This window comes from Emys orbicularis, chromosome 16 (assembly GCF_028017835.1).
Source record: "Emys orbicularis isolate rEmyOrb1 chromosome 16, rEmyOrb1.hap1, whole genome shotgun sequence".
Taxonomy (NCBI): domain Eukaryota; kingdom Metazoa; phylum Chordata; order Testudines; family Emydidae; genus Emys; species Emys orbicularis.
The window spans coordinates 3145372-3167921 of NC_088698.1; the positions used below are offsets into that span (position 1 = coordinate 3145372).

A 22550-nucleotide genomic window follows, 5' to 3' on the forward strand; every position below is an offset into this window, starting at 1 on the left:
GCTAGGCCACCTCTTGTTGGTGCCTTCTCTTGCTGTGGCCCATCACCTCTGGCCTGAGCTGTGGGTTGGCCACGTGGCCACTGCCATCGCCACTCCCAGCCCAGAGCGCGGTGACAAGTGAGCCAGTGTCTCCCAGCACCAGGGCCCACTCCCTTGCACCATCGTCGGGTGGGCACGGTCCAACAGAGGTGCCAGGGAGGGATGGGGTGGGGAAGGGGGAGGAGGCTTCTCAGGGGTGGTGAGAGTCATTGTCTGCCTCCTCCTTCTCCCGGCGCTCGAAGGCGCTGTGGGCACGCTCCAGGTCTTGTATGACGTTCAGCAGGCGGGCAGCAGCAGCCATCTGGCGGTCCTGGCAGGAACAGCCTTGCTCTGCAGGACAGAGGGAGAGGAGTGTAGTGAAGGAGAGGGGCAACCAGCCCACAGTGCCCTCTGCAGGCACAGGCATGGGAGCGGGCCCTACAGATCAGGGCCGGCCGGGCTCAGGTCAGACCCACATGCTCACTCCCATGCCCAGCTCCCCGCTCGGCTCACTTCCACCAGGCCAGGCTGGGCCAGCTAGTGCAGACGGATCCCTGCCCTGCCCGTTGGCCCTCACCTGGCCCCATGCCGGCTGAGGCTGGGCTGGAAGCCAGCAGGCGGATAGTGACAGGGTGGGAGAGGCTCGCAGGGACAGGGAGCAACTGGCAATGCTCAGCCACTCTCCATAGGGGGTACAGGCGGCTTTGCACGGAGCCCCTGCCCAGTCCTCTTGGGCTGCGACATGGTCACTGGGTGGGTAGGGAAACAGCGTGTGGTGGGGGGGAGAGCTCCCCATCAGAATGGCTTGGAGCAGCAGTGACGGCGCGCCAGCCCCAGCACAGCAAGACTCAGGCCTTCGCCCAATGCAGCAACCACCCCCCACTCGCCCCCCCAACCTCAGGGCAGCGCAGACCTGCCACCCCCGGCCCCCAGCGCAGCGCAGACCTGCCACCCCCGGCCCCCAGTGCAACGCAGACCTGCCACCCCCGGCCCCCAGCGCAGCGCAGACCTGCCACCCCCGGCCCCCAGCGCAGCGCAGACCTGCCACCCCCAACCCCCAGCGCAGCGCAGACCTGCCACCCCCGGCCCCCAGCGCAGCGCAGACCTGCCACCCCCGGCCCCCAGTGCAACGCAGACCTGCCACCCCCGGCCCCCAGCGCAGCGCAGACCTGCCACCCCCGGCCCCCAGCGCAACGCAGACCTGCCACCCCCGGCCCCCAGTGCAGCGCAGACCTGCCACCCCCGGCCCCCAGTGCAACGCAGACCTGCCACCCCCGGCCCCCAGTGCAGCGCAGACCTGCCACTCCCGGCCCCCAGTGCAGCGCAGACCTGCCACCCCCGGCCCCCAGTGCAACGCAGACCTGCCACCCCCGGCCCCCAGCGCAAAGCAGACCTGCCACTCCCGGCCCCCAGCGCAGCGCAGACCTGCCACTCCCGGCCCCCAGCGCAAAGCAGACCTGCCACCCCCGGCCCCCAGCGCAGCGCAGACCTGCCACTCCCGGCCCCCAGCGCAAAGCAGACCTGCCACTCCCGGCCCCCAGCGCAGCGCAGACCTGCCACTCCCGGCCCCCAGCGCAAAGCAGACCTGCCACTCCCGGCCCCCAATGCAGCGCAGACCTGCCACCCCCGGCCCCCAGCGCAGCGCAGACCTGCCACCCCCGGCCCCCAGCGCAGCGCAGACCTGCCACCCCCGGCCCCCAGTGCAGCGCAGACCTGCCGCCCCCGGCCCCCAGTGCAACGCAGACCTGCCGCCCCCGGCCCCCAGTGCAGCGCAGAGCTGCCACCCCCGGCCCCCAGTGCAGCGCAGACCTGCCACCCCTGGCCCCCAGGGCAGCTCTGCAGTGCACTGGGGGTCCCACCCTCCTGCACCCCAAACCCCTCATCCCCAGCCCCACCCCAGAGCCCTCCCCCCCTCCCGCATCCCAACCCACTGCCTCAGCCCGGCGCCCCCTCCCGCACCCTGACCGCCTCATTTCTGGCCCTACCCCGGAGCCCGCACCCCCAGCCAGAGCCCTCACCCCCTCCCACACCTCAGCCCCCTGAGCCAGCCCGGTGAAAATGAGCAAGTGAGTGAAGGTCGGGAGAGTGAGCAAGAGAGGGCGGGAGGGATGGAGTGAGCAGGAGGTGGGGCCTCGGAGAAGGGCCTGGGCAGGGGCGGGGCCTAAGAGGAGGAGCAGGGCAGGGGGCGGGGCAAGGGCGTTCGGTTTTGTACGAGTAGAAAGTTGGCATCCCTAGCTGAGTGCTCTGGTGGGGAGGGGGCTCCGTACCTCCCTGGGCACGAGTACCAGGCCCCCTCTCCTGCTCCGGCGCCAGCCCCGCATCTGAACACTCAATGTACTTCTCCCTGCGGAGAGAGGAGACACATGAGTTCTTAGGGGCAGGGGCATTAGCTACTGTCTGTCTGTACAGCCCCACGTGCCAGGGAGCCCCCACCCCGGTCTGTATGCCAACCCCTCATCCTGGCCCTTACAGCCCCACACGCAAGGGAGTCCCCACCCCGGTCCGTACGCCTCCCTCATCCTGGCCCTGGTCTGTACAGCTTCACACACAAGCGTACCCTCCACCCCGGTCCGTACGGCCCCCCTGCCTTGGCCCTGGTCTGTACAGCCCCACACGCAAGGGAGCCCACCGTCCTGGACTGTATGCCCCCCCCACCCCAGCCCCGGTCTGTACAGCCCCATGCGCAGGGGGCTCCCAGTCCTGATGGCCCCATGCAAGGGCCCCCTCACCCCGGCCCGTATGGCCCCCTGCCCCAATCCCAGCCTGTACGGTCCCACCTAGTCTGAACAGCCATGAGGGCAATGGGGCCGCAGCCCAGCTCGCCTGATATAATGATCTAATAACCAAAGGTGAGAAGGGGTGTTCAGAGCACAGAGCTTGGGACCCCTCCCTCTCTCCTCTCCCCTGGGGTGTTACAGGCTCAGATTACTAGAGCAGGGTGTCCAGGAACCCACATAACCTGCTGGGGTCCAGGTCGCTGACTGGTTCTCCTGCCTTTTAGTCTCGCCTTGGGGCCATTTACGGGGCTGGAATGAGATGGAAGCGGCTCTCCCCAGGAGTTCCCCCAGGTGTTGTCCCGATTGCCCCCCCTTTCTCTTCAGTGGCACAGGCTCGAGGCCTGCACACCCTGTGCTGGGGAGATCGCGTGGGCTCAGTGACAGAACCAGCATTTCCCACTAGCACTCCCGTCACTGCTCACGCTGCCCTGATGGGAGACCGCCCGAGACCCTGCATGCAGGCAGGGGAGACACCGGGCAGACGCGCCCCCAGAAACGATGATCAACACCCATGACCTGTGACAGCATCTGCAGGGACCCCACTGTGCTAGGTGCAAACACCGAACAGAAGGATGGTCCCTGCCCTGAAAAGCCTGCGAGCTACCGACGGACGGAGCCTCTGTGCTCCAGAACCCTCCAGAAGAGGAGCAGGTGCAAGGCCTAGCACATCTGTCAGGGTCTCCTCAGGTGCGCCCACCACCAAAGCGTCCTGACTTGCTCCAAGCAGGGTTAGACAACACGACACTGAGAGCTCCTGAGCTCTGGCTACACTACGGTTTCCACCTTGCTGCCAGCACCAATGGACAGTTAGGGCTCCTAATTTCCCTAGTGTAGACAAGGCCTCCCCTGCAACAGCACAGGATGCCCCCATCTGATGCTATGGGTAGGAGCTCTGGTGGAGGGCAACATCCCTGCAGGTCAGAACTGGAGGGAACCTTCCTCCCCAGCCCCAGAGGGAGGGGGCAGTTGGGGAGGAATCCCAAGATCCCGTGTGGGGTGCAGGGGATCCCCCCAGTTCAAGGAGCCTCTTGGGCCATGGGAGGAAGACCCGTAACCCTCCTCAAGCTGCTGACTATATAAGGGCTTTCTCAAGGGTAACAATTTAGGGAGGGGAGACCTCTGGTGGTGGGACCTGGGAAGCCAGGCAAGGTGAAGCCAGAGGCTGCACGCCAGTCCGGCTCACGCCCTATTCGGAGGTTGGTGCTGCCCCCTACTGGGGGTGGAAGAGGATGGGGGGGACAAGTGTTTGAGCAGGGGCTGCTCCCAGTTGAAAGTGGTGACTGCTGCAGGCTGAGATAACTGGGCTAATGATCAATGCCAGCTGCAACCCAAACCCTGCTCCCCGGGAGGCGGGGCAGGGGCTCCCCCCAGCAGCTCGGCAGAGAGACTGGGGAAGGGGAATGGGATGGCAGTTAATAGCCCTGCAAGGGGGGGCATCTGAAACCAGCCCCATCCCCTCAGGACCACCCCAGCTCCCCCCCCCCCCCCGCCCTGAGCCCCAGGATTAGAACTCAGCGCCCCTCCCTGGGGCCCCGATCCTGCCCAGACATGGAGTAGCCCCTGCTCTAGTGCCCAAGCTCTCCTCCCTGCCCCAGGCTCTATGGCTTCCCTACTCATCAGGGCAAGTCCCCCCACCATGCCAGCCACAGGGTGACCACTGCCCCCGCCATGCACAACCCCTGGCCATGGCCCTGCCCCCGCCGGCGTTACCTGCCCTCGCCCCGCAGCTGCACTGACCTGAGCTTGTCTCTCGCCAGCAAGAGCTGCCCGTACACCATCTGGGTCTCGGCATCCGGGTCGAGGGGGTCGCTCCAGTCCCCCAGGGTCATGGCAGAGTGAGTCCGGCTGCAGCCGCGCACTGGGGGCAGGACAGAGAGGACTGTTCCAACGAGCCCCAAGGCGCGGGCAGGAGGGGCTGCCATGCAGGGTACGGGGTGGGCCAGGGGCCCTGCCTGCAAGGGTCTAGGAGCAGAGCGGGTTGCTCCTGACTAGCCAATCAGCCTCCAGTGAAGCCCTCTCCCCCATCTCCCCCAAGGCCATGGGTGAGGGAGATCCATCCTCCCAGCCAGTGGGGACTGGTCAGGGCTCCCGCCAGGGCCCACTACTACTGCTCTGCCACCAGGCCGCTGGGTTAACAGCTGCTTGGGGCAGATGTGTGGCCTTTGCTACCCTCCCCCAGCCCCAGGGGCTCCGCCAGTGCGGTCTAGTGGATTGAGCACTTGAGTGGAGCTTGGGAGACCTGGGTTCTGTTCCCGGGCCTGCTGGGTGACCTTGGGCAAGTCATTCCCCTGCTCTGTACCTCAGTTTTTCATCTGTGCAATGGGGGTAATGCTAGTGCTGTCCTGTGTGAAGTACTTTGAGCTGTACAGGTGCAATGTGCTGGGTGTTATAGGGGGAAGGGGCCTGGAGCTCCCGACCCTTATCCAGCTCCACCTATCCCCAAGCGGAGAAGCAGCAGCATAGAGAGGTCTCTGGGTTGAAAAAGCCCCTTCCCTTGCCAAAGCCCAGTGGGGTGAATTTGCAGCAGCCCTGGAGCTGGCAGGGGCCAGTTACCTGTGCGGTCGGGCTGCAGGCAGCAGGTCCAGCGGTTGCCCCGGAAGGCACCCGGGTGGCAAGAGGGCAGCATGCGCTCATTGCAGATGCTGGCCTTGCGGATGGCTGACAGCCACTGGTTCAACTCGTTCACATTCTGCTGGAGACAGGGGGGTCTCAGCCAGGAAGGATGGTGCCGCTTCCCCTCCCTAGCCCCCAGGGATACAACCCAGACCCCCAGGGTTCTAGTCCTGGCTCCAGCCCGCTGGGTGACCTTGGGCAAGTCCCTCCTCCTTTGGTGCCTCAGTTTCCCCATCTACACCTCAGCACAGACTGTTCCAGGCTGCAGTGTGATCCATGGATTGGATGCGACTCATCCAGATTTTCACCCCCCCTTCTTTTCTCATGTCATGGCCAGCCAGAATCCCGCCCCCCCACCCCCCCTCCCTCCCTGCAGCTTGGCAATGGCCTCGTTAAAGCAACGGAACAGACCCTCTGCTGCCACCGCCCGACAAGTCCAACCTGGCAGCTGGGTGGTACTGCCCAGGGCTCCAAATCCCAGGGGCCCACTGACACCGCGGTCGCACCAGGAGCCACCATGGGTTGAACTAAAGCAGGAAGGCCCCCAAGTGGGGGTCCTGGCAGACCCTGTCCTCCCAGAGCTGGCCCAGAGGCGCACCCTGGGCAGCAGACTGGTGACCACGCTGCCAGGGCCCCGCTGCACTGGGCCCCCTCCCTGGCGGGAACTCGCCTTGCACTGGATGTACATGGTGCGCAGCTGCCCTTCGTTGTCCTGCGTTATGATCTGCATCATGTGTGGCTGCTGGAAGGCGTTTTCGTCCACCCTCTCCACGGCGCAGATCCGCTGGATGGGGATGGAGGAGCGAACCTGCACGAAGAAACAGTGGGGAGCTCAGGGCTGGTAGAGCGGGGGGAGGGCCAATGGGATTGAGGGGCATCAGCAGAGCTGGGGGGAGGGGGGGCCCAGGGCTGGCATAGCAGCAGGGGGTGGGATTGAGGGGCGCCGGCAGAGCTGGGGGAAGGGGGAGCCCAGGGCTGGTGTAGCAGTGGGAGGGGGGATTGAGGGGCAAGGGCAGAGCTGGGGGAATGGGGAGCCCAGGGTTGGTGTAGCAGCGGGGGGGGGGAGGGATTGAGGGGCGCCGGCAGAGCTGGGGGGAGCCCAGGGCTGGTGTAGCGGGGGGGGGATTGAGGGGCGATGGCAGAGCTGGGGGGAGCTCAGGGCTGGCATAGCGGGGGAGGGGGATTGAGGGGCGCTGGCAGAGCTGGGGGAAGGGGGAGCCCAGGGCTGGTGTAGCAGCGGGGGGGGGGGGGGATTGAGGGGCGCCGGCAGAGCTGGGGGAAGGGGGAGCCCAGGGCTGGTGTAGCAGCGGGGGGGGGATTGAGGGGCACTGGCAGAGCTGGGGGGAGGGGGAGCCCAGGGCTGGTGTAGCAGCAGGGCGGGTGGGGTTGAGGGGCACCGGTAGAGCTGCGGGTAGCCCAGGGCTGGTGTAGCAGCGGGTGGGGGGGACAGACTGGGATTGAGGGGCGCCGGCAGAGCTCCACAGCAGAGACCCAGTCCATGCTCTGCCTGCCTCCCGCTAGCATGACCCTCCCGTCCCTGAGCTTGGCCCTAGCGAGTGGCAGCGCCCAGGTCTCCGTTCTCGAGGGCACTGGGGGGACACACACCTGCCACTCTGGGGACTTGGAGTAGGAGAGGGTCTCACTGCTCAGCCAGAAGTAGCGTTTCTTGAAGGTGAAGCGCGGGAGCAGGTGGAGCCCCTCGGCCTTGCGCTTGTGCAGGTAGCCCTCCTTGATGGTGACCGAGGGGTGGAAGAGCGTCCGGGGCTGGGCCTTGCCCGCTGTGTGGAGAAGAGAGTGGGGTTACTGCGTCCGTCTGCCTGGTGAAACGCCAGCACCTGCACCAGGCCAGGTTTTGCCTGACAACGACCCCCCTGGACCCGGGGAGAGGTGTGCTCTGGTGCCTACATGCTGGGGAAGCCAGGGTCTGCATCTCCTCCCCACCCCAGGCCAGGGCGATGACCCACAGGCAATGCCAGGCTCCCTCTGGGCAGACCCAGGCTAAATGAATGGGGAGGCTGGATTCTCTGCCCAGCCCAGAGGAGAGCGAGCCCTGGCCAAGCACAGGGAGTGGGGCTGCCCCCCAGCCCACCCCCTCCCAGGGGGCCGAGTGATCTGCCCCTGCAGCACCCCCAGCCCCCAACCAAGAGAGTGGCGATTTCTGCAGTCAGTCATTGACCCCAGTCACAGCGGGCCTGGCGCGCAGTAGCCGTGGAGCTGGGGTAGGGGCTGCCCTTGCAGGAGGGGCTGCTGAGACCCGAGGCACACACAGGAATCGTTCAGGGCAGTTTGGTCACTCAGATCCACACTTGTCCTGGGCCTCCCAGAGCCAGGCTCAATGGCAGGAATGGCCCATTCTCCAATGGCCGAAGCACACACAGTGTTCCCCAGAAGGGGGCGCCATTTTCCTGCTGATCCCAGCCCTCCACACAGAACTCTCCCCAAAGCTCTGCACTTTGGGCAGGGAGAGCGGTGCCCATCGCACCCCTTGCCCGGGCTGGCTCTCCTGGGAGTCAATCGCAGGGGATTTCAGCTGCTCTGCTTCCAAACGGGCCCAGCAGGTCTGGGGGGCACAAACACATGAGCTGGCCAAGCTTTCCCAACCCAGGCGGTGCTCCGGGCGTCAGATCAGTGTGGGGCACTTCCAGTCTCAGCCTAACCTGCCCCCGCGGGGCTACAAGGGCACAACGGAGCCTCTGCAGAAGCCCTAAGGAAAGGGTCCAGAAGGGGAAGCCGCTGAATGGAAAGGAGCAAAGGCAGATCTGGCACTGACTGGGACCTGTGGGTGAGCTGGGTGTGCCAGGACAGCAGGGGCGAGGCTGGGATTGAGGGGCAGTGGCAGAGCTGGCGAGAGCTCACGGGACTCAGAGCTGCAGTCTGACTCTTGTGAGAGAGACTGGACATGGGCTGCTCCTCTAATGGCCTGACTCAAAGTCCAGGGAGTCGTTCCCCTGACTGGGGGTTTGGGCTGAGGGCCCAGGTGTGCTGTACGGGATGGAGAATGGGCTGGCTCTGGTCCTTTAACGTCCTCCCTGCCCACAACGCCTGCCCGCTGTGCTCACCCCTGGTCCTGCACAACTCCCTGTTCTCCACCAGCCAGGCCATGGCCAGCCCATGAGCGCCCTGCATGGTTAGACTGTCAGCTGGCCTTGGTGCAGAGCTGGGACTGAGCTGTGCTTAGCTGTGCCACAGGGACTCTGCCGCTGGGCTGGGCTTTGGAACCTGGCTAGGACACTTGGGTCCTGTCCTGTCCGGGCTGAGGCCAGCCACATTAGGAGAGCAGCAGCCATGAGCTAAGAAGCAGAAAGTCTCATCCTCACATTCCATCTAAATTGCATCAAAACAATGTAATATTGGGCTGTTAAGGAGGCTCCTGTCCTAGGCTACATCTACACTACAGGGGGGGGTCGATTTAAGATACGCAAATTCAGCTACGCGAATAGCGTAGCTGAATTCGACGTATCGCAGCCGACTTACCCCGCTGTGAGGACGGCGGCAAAATCGACCTCCGCGGCTTCCCGTCGACGGCTCTTACTACCACCTTCGCTGGTGGAGTAAGAGCGTCGATTCGGGGATCAATTGTCGCGTCCTGACGGGACGCGATAAATCGATCCACGAGAGGTCGATTTCTACCCGCCGATTCAGGCGGGTAGTGTAGACCAGGCCCTAGTAGTGCCCAGCATCACCAGAGAAAGAAACAGATCGTAAGACGTTTAGGGAGAACGTTGTTTGACAGCATTCTGTCTGGCAAGGAATCGCCTAACAGCTGTGATTGTGAAATCGATACTTCTATTGTTTTGCCTTCATGGTCCCTGCTTCTCTATTGTTTATCTGTCAGGTTCTTTGATCGTTTCTGCCTGTTGCAGCATTAATTTTGCAAGATTTAAATAAGCTCAGGTGGTGGGGGTGGTTGGGTAAAGAGTGGTTTGGTAATGGGCTGGACTGGGTGAAAAATGCTGGTTTGCAGGACTTTCGTTTACAATGGCTGGTGACAGTAGAGCTAAGCAGGACTCAAGTTTCACTATAATAACTGGGGTCCAAAAGGAATTTCTTGAGGCTCCAGGGCACAGCCCACGATCAGAGCTGCCAGACCTCAACATCCTGCCAACTACATCGTGCAGAAGCTGGAGTCTCTGGACGACCTGATCCTGGCTGGCCACTAGGAAAAGTCCGTCTGATTATGGGGAGTGGTGAGCACTGTATGCTTAGTGTGTGTATTCTGCTTAGGTAACTGTTAATAAATAGAGGATAAGGTTATTACTGCGTAAGGCTCTTTCACTGGTAAAAGGCCCCGCAAACCCGCAGAAAATTACACCCTGAGCCCTAGGAACTGGGTAAGGGTGGCCTGGAGCCCTAGGAGCTGGGAAAGTGTGGAGGTGCCTAAATTAACCGAGTTACACCTTGTAAAGGTGGGGTGCTGTAGAGTGTGCAGGTACCAGCGCCCGCTGCAAGATCAGCCCATGCCCGGCGCTATCGCGTTGTGTCCGGGGCCCACGACACAGGAGCTGTTCGTAGCACGGACAGGGCCCCAGATGACTGGGAGTTGCATGGCTGGGGTGGCATGTGAGGCCGTGGTAACCCAGTTGATCTCAAGAGGAAGCAGCTGGTCTCCTGGTACCTCTGGGGAGGGCAGAGAATCCAGCCTCCATGCTCATTTAATCCTGGATCAGTCCCTCACAGCGTTCTCCTTCTAGCCCCTGCCCTGCCCCCCACGCCATGCTCAGTCTGAGAGACGAGCTGTGCCTACCAATCCTGGAGGATGCTCCCTAACCCCCCCTTGGCCCTGGGGACCCCAGACCCTGCACTGGGGGGCCAGGGAACATGGAGAGAGCAGATGATTTCTAGCCATCACCTTCCTCACTGTCTGGCAACAACTGCTGATTTGAATCCCCTTTAAATACCAAACGAGCAGGGAACTGGTGAGAAACACCACCAAGGGCTGCACACTCCGGGCTCCATCCTGAGGAGTGCTGAGTACCTGGCCACTCCCACTGACATCCACCCCAGGTGCTTGGCGCTGCTCGGCCCAAGCCTTTCGCCGCTGACAGCACAGGTTTGCGTGGCAGGGCCTGGGTGGAAACTCAGTTCCCCCCTTCCTCAGGGGCAAGGCGGAGGGGGGGCAAGGGGCAGGAAGCGGTGGTTGCCCCAGGGAGGGCGAGGACTGAGGGCCCTGCGTGGGGCAGCATGGAGATGGAATCCCCCTTCCCAAGGGTGGGAGAGTGCCAGCGCTCTGGCTCCAGGACAGACCAGCGGCTCCTCCAGGTCACAGGCCGGGGCTGCGCGGCAAGAAGACGGCAAGGGCCTGGGCTCCTGCACAGCTGTGGGATCTGAGAGAGGGACCCTCCCAATCCAGAGCCCTGCATGCGCTCGTCCCTCTCCAGAGCCTGGACAGCAGCTAGCAGGGCTCCCTGCCCTACCTCCTCTGGGGCAGCCCCCTGCACACCCTGACAGTCACCACAGCTCTGCTCCAGCCTCCCTGCCGAGCCCCTCTCTGCTCTTCCCCTGCCCACGCCTGAGCGAGCCCGGCAGACTCACCCGCTTTGACGGCTACATTGTGCAGCTGTCATATGGGATCGAGTCAGCGCGCTGAGCTGGGGGAGCAGATCCCAGCCCACTCCCACACCTCGCCCGGGGGCCCAGACCAGCTCCCCTTCCCTCTGGCTGGAGATGGGGCTGTCTCTCCCGCACTGAAGCGCAGGGATGGGACACCAAAGGGGCAATGGTGCTGGAGCTGAGTGTGGGCTGGAGACACCGCCTAGGACGCCCTGAACCCTTCCAAGGTTTGGCCCAGAGCCGGGCAGGACTGAGGGATGTGAGGGGCCAGACGATCAGCTGGGTGTCAGTTTGACGTATCTTGCCGTGACATCCTGCCAGTCACACGCGAGAGATGGTCGCCTCTTTGTCCTGCTAGTGCAGTGACTGTGCTCCAGCCCCATCGCACCCGCTTCCAGCAAACGCTCGACTGACCGAGCTTCGAGGCAAAGAAACGTTTCCATGGTTGTCCAGTCAGAGAGCGGAAACACCGCCGTGTGCCTGACCTGACCAATGGCAACAGACGCACAGCTTAGCTTGCAAACTGATTGGACAGAGGATTCGGAATTCAGGGGCCAGTTCCACCAAGGGATTTAGGGTCCTACAGATTCCATGGAAGAAGGAGTCTAACAACTTTGGTGGCTCTGGCTGGGGGATGGGAGGGACACCCTGTCTGCTCCCAAAGGTGCTGCCGGCACCCGACTGCCCAGCTGCGGTCGCGATGCGGCTTCGGGGAGCTGAGGCCACTGCTCTGTGGCGTGACTTCCCCGCTGCCTGAGACAGGTTGACGTGGGCCCCACATCCCTCTCCCTTTGCCCGCTGGTGGCACCCAGAGGCACCACCCAGGCCGGAGCCCCCTTGTGCTGAGCGCCGCCTTCTCCGCACCCGGCAGCATCAATACTTGCAGCAAGCCCAGGGCAGGAAAGGGGGCGGCCCTGAGCCCAGCGCATCAGGGACTCACCACTCTCGCTGTCCACGTCGATGAGCTTGTCCAGGAAATCCTTGACGCGGGTGATGCTGGGAAGGATGAAGGGGTGCAGCGGAGCCATCCACTGCTCCTTGCCATGTCCCAGCTGCAGGCCGAGGTTGCCAATGCTCTGCACTGCCTGCCAGGGAGAGGAGCAGTGAGGGGGGTCACAGTGCAGCCACGGGATCTGCAGGACGTCTCTCCAGCCTGGCTCAAGCCCCACCAGGGCTTTGGACCCTTTGCTGGACAGGGTCAGTACCATCCCAGGCCAGGAGCATCCCAGGGAAAACCAGGCCAGTGGCTACTGGAATGGAGATGATCAGATGCCATCTATGCTGCCTTTCCTTTGCCTGTTTATTGCCCTTGGGACAGGGACCTGCCTGCCTGGCACTGGCTCTGAGTAGTACAGACTAGCAGCAAGAACTGGCATGCATTGTCTTAGAGGTGGAAAATTTGGGGAGATGTTCACCCCCCTCCCCCTGCCTCCTCTCGGACCCCCAGCAGAGCAAAAGGAAAGGGGAGTAGGGGAGGTTTTGGATGGGACGCAGGGAGGGTCTGGGCAGCTTGGAGGTGGGAGAGAGAGAGAGAGGTAGGATCTGATGAGAAACAGTCAAATGAAAAGAAGTCCCATTCAATTACATCATGTAATGGCAGACAGCTAAAAAGTGACAAGTTTTTAAAGTGCTTATATACCAATGCTAGAAGTCTAAATAATAAGATGGCTGAACTTGAGTGCCTTGTATTAAATGAGGATATTGATATAACAGGCATCACAGAAACTTGGTGGAATGAGGATAATCAATGGGACTCAGTAATACCAGGGTACAAAATATATCGGAAGGACAGAACAGGTCGTGCTGGTGGGGGAGGGGCACTATATGTGAAAGAAAGCGTAGAATCAAATGAAGTAAAAATCTTAAATGAACCAAACTGTCCCATAGAATCTCTATGGATAGTAATTCCATGCTCTAATAATAAGAATACAGCAGTAGGGATATATTACCGACCACCTGGACAGGATGGTGATAGTGACTGTGAAATGCTCAGGGAGATTAGAGAGGCTATTAAAATAAAAAACTCAAGAATAATGGAGGATTTCAACTATCTCCATATTGACTGGGTCCATGTCACCTCAGGACGGGATGCAGAGATAAAGTTTCTTGACACCTTAAATGACTGCTTCTTGGAGCAGCCAGTCCTGGAACCCACAAGAGGACAGACAATTCTTGATTTAGTCCTAAGTGGAGCACAGGATCGGGTCCAAGAGGTGAATATAGCTGGACCACTTTGTAATAGTGACCATAATATAATTAAATTTAACATCCCTGTGGCGGGGAAAACACCTCAGCAGCCCAACACTGTAGCGTTTAATTTCAGAAAGGGGAACTATACAAAAATGAGGAAGTTGGTTAAACAGAAATTAAAAGGTACAGCGCAAAAAATGAAATCCCTGCAAGCTGCATGGAAACTTTTTAAAGACACCATAATAGAGGCTCAACTTAAATGTATCCCCCAAATTAAACAACATAGTAAGAGAACCAAAAATGTGCCACCATGGCAAAACAACAAAGTAAAAGAAGCAGTGAGAGGCAAAAAGGCATCCTTTAAAAAGTGGAAGTTAAATCCTAGGAGGAAAATAGAAAGGAGCATAAACACTGGCAAATGAAGTGTAAAAATATCATTAGGAAGGTCAAAAAAAGAATGTGAAGAACAGCTAGCCAAAGACTCAAAATTTATAGTAAAAAACTTTTTAAGTACGTCAGAAGCAGGAAGCCTGCTAAACAACCAGTGAGGCCACTGGACGACCAAGATGCTAAAGGAGCACTCAAGGGTGATAAGGCCATTGCAGAGAAACTAAATGAATTCTTTGCATTGGTCTTCACAGCTGAGGAAGTGAGGGAGATTCCCAAACCTGAGCTATTCTTTTTAGGTGACAAATCTGAGAAACTGTCCCAGATTGAGGTGTCATTAGAGGAGGTTTTGGAACAAATTAATAAACTAAACAGTAATAAGTCACCAGGACCAGACAGTATTCACCCAAGAGTTCTGAAGGAACTCAGATGTGAAATTGTAGAACTACTAACCTATCATTTAAACCAGCTTCTGTACCAGATGACTGGAGGATAGCTAATGTGATGCCAATTTTTAAAAAGGGCTCCAGAGGTGATCCCGGCAATTACAGGCCGGTAAGCCTGACTTCAGTACCAGGCAAACTCGTTGAAACTATAGTAAAGAACAAAATTGTCAGATGAACATAAGTTGTTGGGGAAGAGTCAACATGGTTTTTGTAAAGGGAAATCATGCCTCACCAATCTACTAGAATTCTTTGAGGGGGTCAACAAGCATGTGGACAAGGGGGATCCAGTGGATATAATGTACTTAGATTTTTAGATAGGAAACAAAGGGTCGGAATAAATTATCAGTTTTCAGAATGGAGAGAGGTAAATAGTGGTGTCCCCCAGGGGTCTGTACTAGGACCAGTCCTATTTGACATATTCATAAATGATCTGGAAAAGGGGGTAAATAGTGAGGTGGCAAAATTTGCAGATGATACAAAACTTCTCAAGATAGTGAAGTCCCAGGCAGACTGCGAAGAGCTACAAAAGGTTCTCTCAAAACTGGGTGACTAGGCAACAACATGGCAGATGAAATCCAATGTTGATAAATGCAAAGTAATGCACATTGGAAAACATAATCCCAACTATACATATAAAATGATGGGGTCTAAATTAGCTGTTATCACTCAAGAAAGAGATCTTGGAGTCATTGTGGCTAGTTCTCTGAAAACATCTACTCAATGTGCAGTGGCAGTCAAAAAAGCAAACAGAATGTTGGGAATCATTAAGAAAAGGATAGATAATAAGACAGAAAATATCATATGGCATCTATATAAATCGATGGTATGTCCACTTCTTGAATACTGCATGCAGATGTGGTCGCCCCATCGCAAAAAAGATATATTGGAATTGGAAAAGGTTCAGAAAAGGGCAACAAAAATGATTAGGGGTATGGAACAGCTTCCATATGAGGAGAGATTAATAAAACTGGGACTTTTCAGATTGGAAAAGAGACGACCAGGGGGGATATGATAGAGGTCTATAAAATCATGACTTGTGTGGAGAAAGTAAATAAGGAAGTGTTATTTACTCCTTCTCATAACTCAAGAACTAGGGGTCACCCAATGAAATGAATAGGCAGCAGGTTTAAACAAACAAAAGGAAGTATTTCTTCATACAACGCATAGTCAGTCTGTGGAACTCTTTGCCAGAGGATATTGTGAAGGCCAAGACTATATAACAGGGTTCAAAAAAGAACTAGATAAATTCATGGAGGATAGGTCCATCAATGGCTATTAGCCAGGATGGGCAGGGATACCGTCCCTAGCCTCTGTTTGCCAGAAGCTGGGGCAACTGGCATTGACTACTGTCAGAATACAGGATACTGGGCTAGATGGACCTTTGGTCTGATCCAGTCTGGCCGCTCTTATGTTCTCCTACTCCCCCACTTCTTTTCTTCTCCTCTCTCCTTCCCCTCACATCACCCTCCCCCCTCATCCCTCCCTACATCTCCCCCACCCCCGCTCAGGGCTGCCCAGAGGGGGGGGCAAGTGGGGCAATTTGCCCCAGGCCCTGGGCCCTGCAGGGGCCCCCACGAGAGTTTTCAGGGGCCCCCACGAGAGTTTTCGGCGGCAATTCGGCAGCAAGGGGTTCTTCCACTCCGGGTCTTCGGCGGCAATTCGGCGGCGGGTCCTTCACTTGCTCCGGGACCCACGGCCGAAGTGCCCCGAAGACCTGGAGCAGAAGGACCCCCGCCGCCGAAGACCCCAGGCCCCCTGAATCCTCTGGGCGGCCCTGTCCCCGCTGCCACCTTCCTTCATTCTCTGGAACATTCACTCCCACTCCTTGGGGTAACTGACCATGGGAAAAATTTATTGAGAGTCGGGTGGATTCTCCATCACTGCAATTTTTAGATCAGGGTTGTATGTTGTTTAAAAAGATCTATCTGGGGTTATGGCGGGGAAGTAATATGGCCTGGATGAGACAAAAGTCCTGTCTGGCCTTGGATAGCATCCCCTGCCCCACCTCTCACCCTGCCACAATCCAGCACGAGGGGGTGCCAGCCCCTACTCTGGGGGAAGAGCCACCTGCATGCAGTGGCATTGGCGCAGCCGAACTGCCAACCACAGCCGAGCCCAGAGTGGATTTGACTGTGTGTAAGAGGGAGCTGGCCTGGGGGCAGGGGTTCCTTACTGGGAGGCCTCACGGAGGGCAGGTGATTGAGGTGCATGTGAGCTCACTCAGCCCACTGTCCATGTTGGCGGCTCAGCTCCAGGGTCAACCCAACTGGACCTTACAACACCGGGACAAGCGCTGGGGTTTCTCCAGCCCACAGGGTGGGGCAGCTCCAGATTGCAGTGGGGCCTGGGCCTCCCAAACACAGCACTTCTTTCTTCCACCTCGATGCAGTGATTAAAAACAATGGGTCAGCTCCTTGGCTGGCCCAGCGCAGCACCACTCCAGTGAGTTCAGTGGAGCGACACCAATTTACACCGGCTGAGGGTCTGCCCCAAAAGATGTAAAACACTTTCCACCAAGAAATCACCACCACATCTAATCGCTGCACCTTCCCCACAGGTGCGCTGATCAGTGAGTGCGACCAGCTGTCAGCCTTCTGGGTACAGGCCCCAGGACAGACCCAGCAGGCCAGGGCTCCCTGCAGAAAAAGCATCTGCCGAATGCTAAGAAATACGCCAGCTGCAGCAAACCCTCTCTGCCCATGCACCCAGGCAGGGCTCATTCTGCCCCCCCCCCCCCCCCCCAATTTGGATAACTGCTCTGGTGGACTAATCCAATGGCCACCCCAGCCGTTCCTTTGTTCTGAACGGGCGCTGGACCAGGCCTTTATCTGCAGCTGGATGGCTGGTTATATATGGCGGTGTCAGGTATGATGGCTCGTATGACACAAGGAGTTCCTCTTTTAAGGGAGTCATGGACTTTAGGGTCAGAAGGGACCATCGGATTGAGTCTACCCTCTTGTAGATCACAGGCCTTTACATTTCACCCAGTACAGGGGGTTGGCTAAAGCAACTGCCAGAGAGGCAGCGAGGCTGCATTCGAAGACAGCCAGAGATGGAGGATCCACCACTTCCCTTGGCAGTTTGTTCCAATGGTTAATTGTCCTCACCGTTAAACATTGGTGCCTAATTTCTAATGTGAAGTTGGCTTTAGCTTCCAGCTATTGGTTCTTGCTCCTTTCTCTGCTACCTTAAAGAACCCTTTAGAATCCATAAAGGATCCAGGAATCTTCTCTCCACGAGGGTACTTAGAGGCTGGAACCAAGTCACAACTCGATTCAAGGGACATCTTGGCCAGATCTTCCAAATTGGCATAGCTCCACTGAAACCAGTGCTGATTCACACCAGCTGAGAACCCTGCCCACAAGATTTGGGCTTATTTTGCCCTCTGTGGATTTCTCCACTAAGAGAGAGTGCTATCAGAGGCACTCTGACATGTTACAGCAATGCCTCACAGTCAAACAGCATGAAAACTCAGCACAAAGCAGGAGGTTCCCCCCTCCTCCCCCACCCTTCCACCCTGCTGGGTACCTTGGCCAGTAGCAAAAGTGTGCGGCTGGTCCGGGTGTCGGCATGCTGGTCGCGGAGGTTGAACAGCTTTGGTGTCAAGATGGCAGGAGCGAAGAAGCGGAGGAATAAGAACCCACTGATGGCAATGTACTTCACATCCTAAGAGAGGATCAGAATTTCAACCGCCAGCGTCAGCAGCCACCCTCCAAAACACCATTCCATGAGCAAAGAGTTACCGCTGGCTTGCAGTCTACGTTGGATTTTGATTTAGATTTAGGAAAACAACAAAGAACATAAGTCAAGTATCCTTGAGAGAGAGAGAGAGCACGTCATGTGCATCTCCTCCAAAATATATGGGAGCAACTTGGAGAACAAAATCTATCCAGGTTTCAGAGTAGCAGCTATGTTAGCCTGTATCCGCAAAAAGAACAGGAGTTTGTTAGTCTCTAAGGTGCCACAAGCACTCCTGTTCTTTTTGCAAAATCTATCCAGTGTGTTTAATATGGCCCCATTATATATGCTATATATTATAGCATCTGGGTGCCTTCACCATTGGTAGCGGGTCAGTTGGGATTGTGGGTCTGGGGACTGTTCGAGCCTTTGTTCCCTGGATCATCCTTGATCAGCCTCAATCAGCCTTGTGATCACTCTCCCCTGTGTCATTAACGAGGGGGTAGGGCTGACCTAGGAGAGAAAGCTTAAAAGCCAGAAGCTGAGCGACCAAGGGGAGCTAGAGAACAGGGGAGTTTGAAAGGGAGTTGTAATATAATGCTTAGGAAGTGCCACCTCGCCTGTGCCAACGCTGCTCCTGTCTCCTCCACCTGAACCTGTATTGAGACCGAGAACCTAGCCATGGATGCCTCTACCCAGATCCTGTGGCCTGCATTTCCCACTCTGAGAGTCAGGCTGGGGGGACCATCCAGCGTGAGAGGTGCCTGCTGGTGGAATCTCTCAGGAAGCAGGTGGGAGAGCTACAGGAGGAGGTGACTAGGCTGAGGAGCATCCATGCCCATGAGGAATTCATTGTGAGTATTCATATGGAGACCTCCAAGGCTGAGGAAGCTATCCAGCTACAGAGGACTGCTGTCACACCACCGGGGGAGGAGGACATGGCTCTGTCACAAGGAGGACACTGGCTGCTGGTTACTTCTGGCAGCAGGCAGTGCTCCATCCCTTCTCCCAACCCACTCACCATAATGATGAAGAACTGTTATGCTGCCCTGGTAACAACCCATGAGGAATCACCCCCAAAGGCGGAGAAGGAGAAGCCATGTACCCCCAAGGCTGGGAGGATCGCAACCACCACTCCCAGGAGGAAACGTAGGGTAGTGGTGGTTGGTGACTCTCTTCTGAGGAGGATGGAGGCACCCATCTGTCACCCTGACATGGCATCCCAGGAGGTATGGTGCCTGCTAGGGCCCGTATCCAAGACATTATGGAGGGATTGTCGAGGATCATCCGGCCCTCTGACTACTACCCCCTGCTACTCATCCATGTGGGCACTAATGATACTGGGAGGTACAACCCTGAGCAGATCATCAGTGACTACAGGGCTCTGGGAGGAGCTGAAGGAGTTGGGGGTGCAGGTGGTGTTCTCTTTGATCCTTCTGGTCAAGGGTAGGGGCCCAGGCACAGACAGATGCATCCTGGAGGTGAATGCCTGGCTGCGAGGATGGTGTCACCAGGAGGGCTTCGGCTTCCTTGACCATGGAATGCTGTTCCAGGAAGAAGGACTGATAAACAGAGATAGAGATGGGATCCACCTATTCAGGAAGGGGAAGAGCATATTTGGATACAGACTGGCTAACCTAGTGAGAAGGGCTTTAAACTAGGTTCTATGAGGGCAGGTGACAGAAGCTCACAGGTAAATCAAAAACATGGAGACCTGGAAGAAGGGTCGGAGTCTGTGAGGAGCATGGGCTGTTATAGCAGGAATAAGGGAAAGACCAGAAAGAACATAGGGAGGAAATCAAATCAGTATCTTATGTCTGTAAATTAATATGAGAAGTATGGGGAATAAGCAGGAAGAACTTGAAATGCTAGTTAATAAATACAGCTATGACATAGCTGGCATAGATTCATAGATTCTAGGACTGGAAGGAACCTCGAGAGGTCATCGACTCCAGTCCCCTGCCCGCATGGCAGGACCAAATACTGTCTAGACCATCCCTGATAGACATTTATCTAACCTACTCTTAAATATCTCCAGAGATGGAGATTCCACAACCTCCCTAGGCAATTTATTCCAGTGTTTAACCACCCTGACAGTTAGGAACTTTTTCCTAATGTCCAACCTAGACCTCCCTTGCTGCAGTTTAAGCCCATTGCTTCTTGTTCTATCCTTAGAGGCTAAGGTGAACAAGTTTTCTCCCTCCTCCTTATGACACCCTTTTAGATACCTGAAAACTGCTATCATGCCCCTCTCAGTCTTCTCTTTTCCAAACTAAACAAACCCAATTCTTTCAGCCTTCCTTCATAGGTCATGTTCTCAAGACCTTTAATCATTCTTGTTGCTCTTCTCTGGACCCTCTCCAATTTCGCCACATCTTTCTTGAAATGCGGTGCCCAGAACTGGACACAATACTCCAGCTGAGGCGTAACCAGAGCAGAGTAGAGCGGAAGAATGACTTCTCGTGTCTTGCTCACAACACACCTGTTAATACATCCCAGAATCATGTTTGCTTTTTTTGCAACAGCATCACACTGTTGACTCATATTTAGCTTGTGGTCCACTATAACCCCTAGATCCCTTTCTGCCATACTCCTTCCTAGACAGTCTCTTCCCATTCTGTATGTGTGAAACTGATTTTTCCTTCCTAAGTGGAGCACTTTGCATTTGTCTTTGTTAAACTTCATCCTGTTTAACTGAGACCATTTCTCCAATTTGTCCAGATCATTTTGAATTATGACCCTGTCCTCCAAAGCAGTTGCAATCCCTCCCAGTTTGGTATCATCCGCAAACTTAATAAGCGTACTTTCTATGCCAATATCTAAGTCGTTAATGAAGATATTGAACAGAGCCGGTCCCAAAACAGACCCCTGCGGAACCCCACTTGTTATGCCTTTCCAGCAGGATTGGGAACCATTAATAACAACTCTCTGAGTACGGTTATCCAGCCAGTTATGCACCCACTTATAGTAGCCCCGTCTAAATTGTATTTGCCTAGTTTATCGATAAGAATATCATGCGAGACCGTATCAAATGCCTTACTAAAGTCTAGGTATACCACATCCACAGCTTCTCCCTTATCCACAGGACTCGTTATCCTATCAAAGAAAGCTATCAGATTGGTTTGACACGATTTGTTCTTTACAAATCCATACTGGCTATTCCCTATCACCTTACCACCTTCCAAGTGTTTGCAGATGATTTCCTTAATTACTTGCTTCATTATCTTCCCTGGCACAGAAGTTAAACTAACTGGTCTGTAGTTTCCTGGGTTGTTTTTATTTCCCTTTTTATAGATGGGCACTATATTTGCCCTTTTCCAGTCTTCTGGAATCTCTCCCGTCTCCCATGATTTTCCAAAGATAATAGCTAGAGGCTCGGATACCTCCTCTATTAGCTCCTTGAGTATTCTAGGATGCATTTCATCAGGCCCTGGTGACTTGCAGGCATCTAACTTTTCTAAGTGATTTTTAATTTGTTCTTTTTTTATTTTATCTGCTAAACCTACCCCCTTCCCATTAGCATTCACTATGTTAGGCATTCCTTCAGACTTCTCGGTGAAGACCGAAACAAAGAAGTCATTAAGCATCTCTGCCATTTCCAAGTTTCCTGTTACTGTTTCTCCCTCTTCACTGAGCAGTGGGCCTACCCTGTCTTTGGTCTTCCTCTTGCTTCTAATCTATTGATAAAAAGTCTTCTTGTTTCCCTTTATTCCCGTAGCTAGTTTGAGCTCATTTTGTGCCTTTGCCTTTCTAATCTTGCCCCTGCATTCCTGTGTTGTTTGCCTATATTCATCCTTTGTAATCTGTCCTAGTTTCCATTTTTTATATGACTCCTTTTTATTTTTTGGATCATGCAAGATCTCGTGGTTAAGCCAAGGTGGTCTTTTGCCACATTTTCTATCTTTCCTAACCAGCGGAATAGCTTGCTTTTGGGCCCTTAATAGTGTCCCTTTGAAAAACTGCCAACTCTCCTCAGTTGTTTTCCCCCTCAGTCTTGATTCCCATGGGACCTTACCTATCAGCTCTCTGAGCTTCCCAAAATCCGCCTTCCTGAAATCCATTGTCTCTATTTTGCTGTTCTCCCTTCTACTCTTCCTTAGAATTGCAAACTCTATGATTTCATGATCACTTTCACCCAAGCTGTCTTCTACTTTCAAATTCTCAACGAGTTCCTCCCTATTTGTTAAAATCAAGCCTAGAACAGCTTCCCCCCAGTAGCTTTTTCAACCTTCTGAAATAAAAAGTTGTCTGCAATGCAGTCCAAGAATTTGTTGGATAGTCTGTGCCCCGCTGTGTTATTTTCCCAACATATATTTGGATAGTTGAAGTCCCCCATCACCACCAAATCTTGGGCTTTGGATGATTTTGTTAGTTGTTTAAAAAAAGCCTCATCCACCTCTTCCACCTGGTTAGGTGGCCTGTAGTAGACTCCTAGCATGACATCACCCTTGTTTTTTACCCCTTTTAGCCTAACCCAGAGACTCTCAACACTTCTGTCTCCTATGTCCATCTCCACCTCAGTCCAAGTGTGTACATTTTTAATATATAAGGCAACACCTCCTCCCTTTTTCCCCTGTCTATCCTTCCTGAGCAAGCTGTACCCATCCACACCAACATTCCAATCATGTGTATTATCCCACCAAGTTTCAGTGATGCCAACAATGTCATAGTTGTATTTATTTATTAGCACTTCCAGTTCTTCCTGCTTATTACCCATACTTCTCGCATTTGTATATAGGCATCTAAGATACTGGTTTGATCTTTCCTCCCAGTTTTGTCCTGATCCTCCTTTCTCTCTGCCAATATAGCCCACACTCCCTCTTGTTTCCGACCCATCTCCCAGGTCTCCATGTTCCCCACTTACCTGTGGGCTTTGCTCACCTGTCCCCGT

The 22550-nt window shown here is 55.8% G+C and overlaps 1 protein-coding gene across 1 annotated transcript in view; it reads right to left on the reverse strand.

Annotated features, from left to right (window-relative positions):
- Window positions 1-229: 229 nt before the first annotated feature.
- RASAL1 (RAS protein activator like 1) overlaps window positions 230-22550 on the reverse strand; it is a 131121-nt gene continuing 108800 nt past the window's right edge. The window contains exons 14-21 of the mRNA XM_065417590.1: window positions 17510-17647; window positions 11899-12043; window positions 7014-7186; window positions 6079-6216; window positions 5349-5484; window positions 4533-4653; window positions 2286-2362; window positions 230-369 (exon numbers count right to left, since the gene is read on the reverse strand). Of these exons, the coding sequence (XP_065273662.1) occupies window positions 230-369; window positions 2286-2362; window positions 4533-4653; window positions 5349-5484; window positions 6079-6216; window positions 7014-7186; window positions 11899-12043; window positions 17510-17647 (1068 nt within the window). The remainder of the gene's footprint in view (window positions 370-2285; window positions 2363-4532; window positions 4654-5348; window positions 5485-6078; window positions 6217-7013; window positions 7187-11898; window positions 12044-17509; window positions 17648-22550) is intronic.